The sequence below is a fragment of the Ascaphus truei genome (genome assembly GCF_040206685.1).
Source record: "Ascaphus truei isolate aAscTru1 chromosome 23 unlocalized genomic scaffold, aAscTru1.hap1 SUPER_23_unloc_1, whole genome shotgun sequence".
In the NCBI taxonomy this organism is placed as follows: Eukaryota; Metazoa; Chordata; class Amphibia; order Anura; family Ascaphidae; genus Ascaphus; species Ascaphus truei.
Genome location: NW_027453862.1, coordinates 548,636 through 556,783, shown reverse-complemented (window position 1 = coordinate 556,783; position 8,148 = coordinate 548,636). Strand labels below are relative to the sequence as shown.

At 46.1% G+C, this 8,148-nt stretch overlaps 1 protein-coding gene across 1 annotated transcript; it reads right to left on the bottom strand.

Annotated features, from left to right (window-relative positions):
• Positions 1-223: 223 nt before the first annotated feature.
• LOC142474755 (somatotropin-like) lies at positions 224-7,100 on the bottom strand. Its single transcript, XM_075580973.1, has 5 exons — positions 7,008-7,100; positions 5,416-5,592; positions 4,706-4,822; positions 3,651-3,812; positions 224-513 (listed from the first exon to the last, which is right to left on the bottom strand). Exons 1-5 carry the CDS (start codon positions 7,098-7,100, stop codon positions 313-315), a joined length of 750 nt encoding a protein of 249 aa, XP_075437088.1. The 3' UTR covers positions 224-312.
• Positions 7,101-8,148: the final 1,048 nt, after the last annotated feature.

Below are 8,148 nucleotides of genomic sequence, written 5' to 3'. Positions count from 1 at the left end.
GTGTTTTTTTTGTTTTTTTTCGCCTCGAGTACAAACAAAGCACGCACAATCGGAAAAATTATACCACATTTTCTTTAATCCACGTACAATGTCAAAAGATTTTCACCACACAGACGAAGCAAATATTTCAGCGACAAAGCCGGTAATTTTATTTTTTTTTAAATTTTTTTTTTTTGACCGAGGCAGGAAGTTTAAAAAGGATAAAACGTAACTTACAATAACATTTAACCCCTTTTTTTTTTGTACCTGAGAGAGCCGGCAATGCGCGTTTCTCCGCGCCAAAGCGCGGCCTGTTTTTTTTTTCCGTATTTTTTAGGTAGTGCAGTTTCCATCCACGAACCGGCGACACTTCATGACCTTCAGGTAAGTCTCCACTTTGTGCATGTCTTTCTTGAAGCAGGACAGGAGGCCGTAGTTCTTGACCAAGGCGTCCTCGTTGCGCAGGTTGACGTCGAACTTGTCGTAGGTGAGCTTCAGCAGGGAGCCGCTGCGAGAGTTCCCGTCTTCCAGCTCCTGAAATAATATACATCGTTCTTGTTTACGTGGGCGACAGTGTCTTGGGGGGAGGGATGGAGGGGGGCAGGGAATGTGTACGCTTCGTGCTGTCCCTCGGATCACGTCAGACCGTTATCGTGATGTTCGGATGGTGTACAGCAGGGGGGGTGCGGCCAACTCCGGTCCTCGAGGGTCACCAGCAGGTCAGGTTTTCGGGATATCCTTGCTTCAGCACAGGTGGCTCAATCAGGGGCTCAGTCCTAGATTTAGCCATCTGGGCTTAAGCGGGGATATCTAAACCGGACCGGTTGGTGGCCCTTGGGGACTGCAGTTGGCCGCCCCCAGGTATACAGTAGGAGGTTTTGTGATCCCTCCTTATTTGTGCGAATACCTCCTACTGCCGGAATATACCCATACTGGTGATCCCTCCCAGATATATCACACTACTGCCGGAATATCCCCATACTGTTGATCCCTCCCAGATATATCGCACTACTGCCGGAATATCCCCATACTGGTGATCCCTCCCAGATACACTGGCGACACACTTTATTCGAGCTCGGCTAGTCCCACGAATTCGGGTATACCCGGGTGTATTGAGGTTTGTGACTGTTTTCTGCCCGAGTGCATTGAGTTATTTTCCAGGCAGGGATTGAAGCATTTTATTCCCGCTGGCTGCAATACTGCACAGTATATATATCTATATACTGCATTACAATTCATGAATTTATGCCATCTGGTAGACACGCGAAGCATTGCAGCCTATTAAATCCTAATCATTATCATTTAACAGATCAGCCGCCCGTCAGCCAGGCATGAACCCAGGCTGGGAAGGCAAATGCAACGGGGGTTGTCAGAGGTGAGGAGCGGCGCATTCCAGGTATCTGCCAGGTACATACTGGGTATTTGCTCGAATAAAGTGTGTCGCAGCAGTATATCACACTACTGCCGGAATATCCCCATACTGGTGATCCCTCCCAGATATATCACACTACTGCCGGGATATCCCCATACTGGTGATCCCTCCCAGATATATCACACTACTGCCGGAATATCCCCGTACTGGTGATCCCTCCCAGATATATCACACCGCTGCCGGAATATCCCCATACTGGTGATCCCTCCCAGATATATCACACTACTGCCGGAATATCCCCATACTGGTGATCCCTCCCAGATATATCGCACCACTGCCGGAATATCCCCGTACTGGTGATCCCTCCCAGATATATCACACTACTGCCGGAATATCCCCGTACTGGTGATCCCTCCCAGATATATCACACCACTGCCGGAATATCCCCGTACTGGTGATCCCTCCCAGATATATCACACCACTGCCGGAATATCCCCGTACTGGTGATCCCTCCAAGATATATCACACCACTGCCGGAATATCCCCATACTGGTGATCCCTCCCAGATATATCACACCACTGCCGGAATATCCCCATACGGGTGATCCCTCCCAGATATATCACACTACTGCCGGAATATCCCCATACTGGTGATCCCTCCCAGATATATCACACTACTGCCGGAATATCCCCGTACTGGTGATCCCTCCCAGATATATCACACTACTGCCGGAATATCCCCATACTGGTGATCCCTCCCAGATATATCACACCACTGCCGCAATATCCCCGTACTGGTGATCCCTCCCAGATATATCACACTACTGCCGCAATATCCCCATACTGGTGATCCCTCCCAGATATATCACACTACTGCCGGAATATCCCCGTACTGGTGATCCCTCCCAGATATATCACACCACTGCCGGAATATCCCCATACTGGTGATCCCTCCCAGATATATCACACCACTGCCGGAATATCCCCATACTGGTGATCCCTCCCAGATATATCACACTACTGCCGGAATATCCCCATACTGGTGATCCCTCCCAGATATATCACACTACTGCCGGAATATCCCCATACTGGTGATCCCTCCCAGATATATCACACTACTGCCGGAATATCCCCATACTGGTGATCCCTCCCAGATATATCACACTACTGCCGGAATATCCCCATACTGGTGATCCCTCCCAGATATATCACACTACTGCCGGAATATACCCATACTGGTGATCCCTCCCAGATATATCACACTACTGCCGGAATATACCCATACTGGTGATCCCTCCCAGATATATCACACTACTGCCGGAATATCCCCATACTGGTGATCCCTCCCAGATATATCACACTACTGCCGGAATATCCCCATACTGGTGATCCACCAATACAGCCTTTTGAATTTCAGCATCATATTGGGCACAGAAGGGTGTGGGGTTGCCGTGCTGGTCCTCTCTTCCATGTAGTAACACAGGAGGGAGAGCGAGTAGGGGGGGGATGATACCTTTTTGTTGAACCAACAAGTAGTTGACATTTTACAAGCTTTCCCAACCTCTTGGGGTCCTTCATTGGGTATGAGAGAGAAAAAGAAAATATATACAGTGTTTGTAAGAGGGATACCTGGTTACATTGGACGTTGAGAGGAATTAAGGATCTTGATAAGGAAAAATCAGGTGTGAAAGTCTCTACTGATAAGTCTCTCAACGTCCCCTGTAACCAGATTCCCCTCTGCCATACACTGTGTATTACATTGTGGTTCTGTATCTCCCCACACCCGATGAAGGACCCCCAGAGGTTGGACAGGCTTGTAACATACAGACCCCCCTACTCCCTCTCCCTCCTGTGTTACTGCATGGAAGAGATAACACGCACGGCGACCCACCTTTCTTTGTCTCATTTTTATTGAGGAACATATCTGTGATGGAACGGGCAGCTCTCAAGAAACCAGATGGTGATGCTCTCCATTGGCGATCTAGGATATTTGGACGCGGACGTTTTGGCCGTGACCATATCACCGCCGGCATTTTGCCGGCACTCGCCTCACCACCGGGACATCTCTCTGCCGGCCGTTTCACCGAAATGGTAAGTCCCTAACCTTGCCCCTTATAATATTAACCCCCTAATCTTAACCCCTAATACCGCTACCCCCTACCTTAAAAACCTTAACCCCTTATAATATTTGGAAAAAAATGAATCATTTGCCGGTTCTAACATTCCATTGAGGACTCCTTGGTAGTGGGCTGTCTTATCAGATTATTTTGCCCTGATGAGCAGCATTTCACCTACTCACCCTCATGAGAACCTGGATTCCTTCCTCCAGGTCCTTCAGTCTATCAAAGACTCTGTCCGAGCTTCCGAACACCAGGTTGTTGGTGAACACTCTGTTGAGAATTTGCACTGGGTTCAGCCAGGACTGAATGAGGGTCAGTGAGAAACGCAGAAGCTCCATATCCTGCCAAGATGCGTGGGAAATGGGAAACAGGTTGTTAGCTGTGGCCCAGCGTAGGGCTGGGGCCATGTCTGATACCTCTTTTTAGGTCTCTAATCTTGTGTAGCTCACATCAACTCACTGGATGAAAATAACACTTTTAACACAGTGTTATTGTCAGAGCCCCAAATGTCCTATTGCCCCATAACGGCATATACATTATACCTTCACCTTGTTTCCAGATGTTTAATGGCAAAATGCATGATGGAACTAGAGAGAGTGTCGAGAAAAGCCACCACATTAATAAAGGGGATGGATAATCTGATTTATGAGGAGAGGCTAGCTAAATTAGATCTGTTTACATTACAAAAGAGGCGTCTAAGAGGGAATATGATAACTATATACAAATATATCCGGGGACAGTACAGGGAGCTTTCAAAAGAGGAATTCTTTCCAAGGGCAGTACAAAGGACTCGGGCCATCCCTTAAGGTTGGAGGAAAGAAGATTTCCCCAGTAACAAAGGAAAGGGTTCTTTTTAAGGCCAGTTAGTGTGAAAGACTGTGATGGCTGATACAGGAGATATGTTTAAGAAAAGGTTGGTCCTTTTGTTAGGAAAGATGTACAGGGATATACCAAATAAATAACATGGGAAGGATGATAACCCAGGGAGTACTCTGATGGCCGTGACTGGGGGTCAGTAAAGAATTTATTTCCCCTTATGAGACAGCATTGGATAATGTGTCACTGGGGCTGTGTGTTTGCCTTCCTCTGGGTCAACATACTGTAATTACACATATAGGATAACGTATCCGTCGTCTACATTTAGTATAAGTTGAACTTGATGGACATGTCTTTTTTCAACCTTATCTACCAGGTACGTAACTACTTTAGACCCCGACCTGCCCACACTACTCACTGATTTCTGGTGGGTGTTATCTTTGTCTGTTGGAGCCGGGATGGTTTCAGAATAGCAAAATACGGCGTAGGAGTTTTTGTTTGAATGTCTCTGATCTTCTGGGATATAAGTGCGTTCCTAAAAGACACGAAACGGCAATACAAATACTGAGGTTGTGTTACTGAAGTACCTCCATGCCCCCCCCCCCTCCCCTCAAAAAGCCCCCAATTGTATTACCTGATTCGCCACAGCGAAACCATACTGAAATACATTATTCGGACCTATCATTGCTTCAGGAATAAGACTAGCAAAAAAGAGAGTAGGATGCCAGCAACTTGGGATACCCAACACAAGGGTTAAGAAAACAACATGGCTGCCCATGTGGCTCATCTCGCTAAACCAAGGGTGGCCAACTCAAGTCCTCAATGGTCACCAACAGGTCAAATTTTAAGAATATCCCTGATTCAGCACAGGTGGCTCAGTCAACTACTGAGCCACTTGTGCTGAAGCAGGGATAGCCTTTAAAACCTGACTTGTTGGTGGCCCTTGAGAGGTGGAGTTGGCCACCCTGCGCTAAACCATAAACGGGAAGTTGATGATGCCAGGAAGCTACAGTGCTGGAGGGAAAGGGCTTGTTCTTGCAGAGTCGGCACTGACGAGAACAACATGGACGCCCCTCCGTCACTAAGTGGACATGGTAGTGTAAAAAAAAAAACCCATTGGGTACTCACGTAATCCCTGTATGTGTCAGCAGCCAGAAGGTGAAGGTGCTGAGCCCTAAGCACAGCGTTTGTAAACAAACCGGACAGAGGCATTGGTGGAAAAGCCTCCACATCATGAGGATTCTGCAGGAACAGTATCACCAGCGCCAAGAGTCCATGAGAGGAGCATAAGCCTGAAAACAGATGTTATTGGTGTATAAGTGTTTGTGGGTCCGCATGAAACGTTAATGGTAACTCCTGAAAGGGGCTAGTTTTCCTCCCTGAGCTGCTCTATTCCAGAACTCCTCTTAACAGCATTTCGTTCTGGTAGCTGAATGGTCCTGCCGATAACATATTCCAGTAATCGTTATCTCAAAGCTGTGTTGGTCCTGGAGACGTAATCTTAACAGCACAGTTACATAGTAGATGAGGTTGAAAAAATACATACGTCCATCAAGTTCAACCTCTTAAATGTAATGTCAAAAGGACTATTCATCCCACGGGCAGGACAAAGGACTCGGGGCCATCCCTTAAGGTCGGAGGAAAGGAGATTTCACCAGCAACAAAGGAAAGGGTTCTTTACAGTAAGAGCAGTTACAATGTGGGATTCATTCCCCATGGAGACTGATGGCAGATACAATAGATTTGTTCAAAATAAGTTTGGACATCTTTTTAAAAACTAAAGGTGTACTGGGATATACCAAACCAAGTAAACATGGGAAGGATGTTGATCCAGGGAGTAATCTGTTCTTGGAGTCAGGAAGGAATTAATTTTTCTCCTTATGAGATATTGGAAGATGTGTCACTGTTTTTTTTTGTTTGCCTTAGTCTAGATCAATATACTGTAGGTACGGATATAGATTAAAGCAGCGGTGTGCAAACTGGGGGGCGGGAGAATTTGTAGGGGGGGGGGGCAGGCAGTTACAGAGGCCCCGCGCTCTTCCCTACAGCATTTAAATTAAATTCATGGGGAGGAGTGAGACCTCTGTTAACTCACCTGCTCTCTGCCAGGTCTTCGGCGACGCGTCAAATGGTGCAGCGGGGTCATGTGATGTCAGTCATCGCCATGGCAATGCGCGTGAAATGACGCAGCGGGGTGACATCACATGACCCGCAACGTCTTTGAGAGGGGGGTGCGAACGCTGCGGCTCCTGGGCGGGGGGGGGCACAACTCAAGCAGTTTGCGCACCCCTGGGTTTAAGTATCTGTCATCTAAATTTAACATAGGTTGAACTTGATCGATGGATGTCTACTATGTAACTAGCTGTGTAGACAACAGATACTGTAATTATACATATAGGATAAAGTATGTTGACCCAGAGAAAGGCAAACACACAACCTCTGTGACACATTATCTAATGATATCTCATAAGGAGAAAAATAAATTCCTTCCTGACTCCACATATTGGATATCAGATTACTCCCTGGATCCACATCCTTCCCATATTCACTTAGGTAGCTGAACGGTCCTGCCGAGTGACCCGTTTTGCTGATTGTTAACCATCTCCAGTAACCGTTATCTCAAAGCTGGGTTGGCCCTGGAGTCGTTTGTGTCTGTTTCAGTCTGTGCCACTTTATAGCGGACCACGGTTGTGTTGGCACTTGAGCTTTTGCCGTCTTACACGTCTTTTCCAGAGGTCGTCATCTGAAGACAAGTTTCCGTAGGTCCCAGTGACCTGCGTCAAGTCGTCTCTACATAGATCGAATACACTCATTTCGTCTTAGCTACAATGTTATGTTAAAAAAGACGACGTACCTGCAGCCATTGTCCCTGGATCTGTGGAATTGGTGGAAGTTGGAAGCTTGTAGCTTGGTCGAGGTGTGGAAATGGTCCAGTTCCCCACCATTTTATATACATAAACTCATTCATATGGATACGGCAGATATTCCAGCTCCTGCTGTACCCAGGACACAACTTATACATATATGAAATGTGTGCCGTGTGACAGCCATTCATATGTATGAAGTGTTTTGACATTTTGTCACCTTTTCCACCACGTATCATGTCTGTTTACATCCGTAGCTGTGGGAAGAGGATATGTACCAGGAGTTTGCTTTAATTGTAAGTCCCAACTGGGGTCACAAGTAATTGGAACAAGTTGTTGATCAATTTTCTCATTTGCTCCAATAGTTTTTCTCATGGAGAAGCCACGCGTACATCAGAGTTTTTAGAAGAGGAGAATAAATAATATTATAGGATTAAGTCAGTAGCAGAACTACAGCTCACAGCGTTATCAGTTCCTTTTAACTAGAGATGGGCATTTTTTGGGGGGTCGTATTTGGATCCGTAGCGGATCAGACGGTTCCTTTTGGTCAGTGGATTTCTTCGGCTCCATCTAATTCGCTTTTTTGCGGATTATTTTTTTTTGTTTCAATTTTTTTTATTGTTTTGGAGAGACATAACAAATATATAGTCTTGGAATACATGTGATGTTTTAACAGTGTCACTTGTCCATACAACAAAGGGCATTAACAGTTTGTCATCATTACTGAAATAAAATATTTGCTATAACATGGTTTTTGAATAAGTGTGGTCTGTCTTCTTATTTCCGGTTGTGTTAGGGAAGCAGCCGCTTCCGTAGGCGTCTCTCATGAGCTTAACAAAGGAAAGAGAAGAACGTAGAAAAGAAGAAAAAAGGGGGGAGTGGAAGGGGGGGTAGGGCGAGCCCATTTGTCTGGTCTTTCTGTATTTATTTCTATGGGGTCCCTAGTTTCCTGGCCATATTTCCCAAATTTTTTGAAATTTGTCAGTTTTCTGGCTCA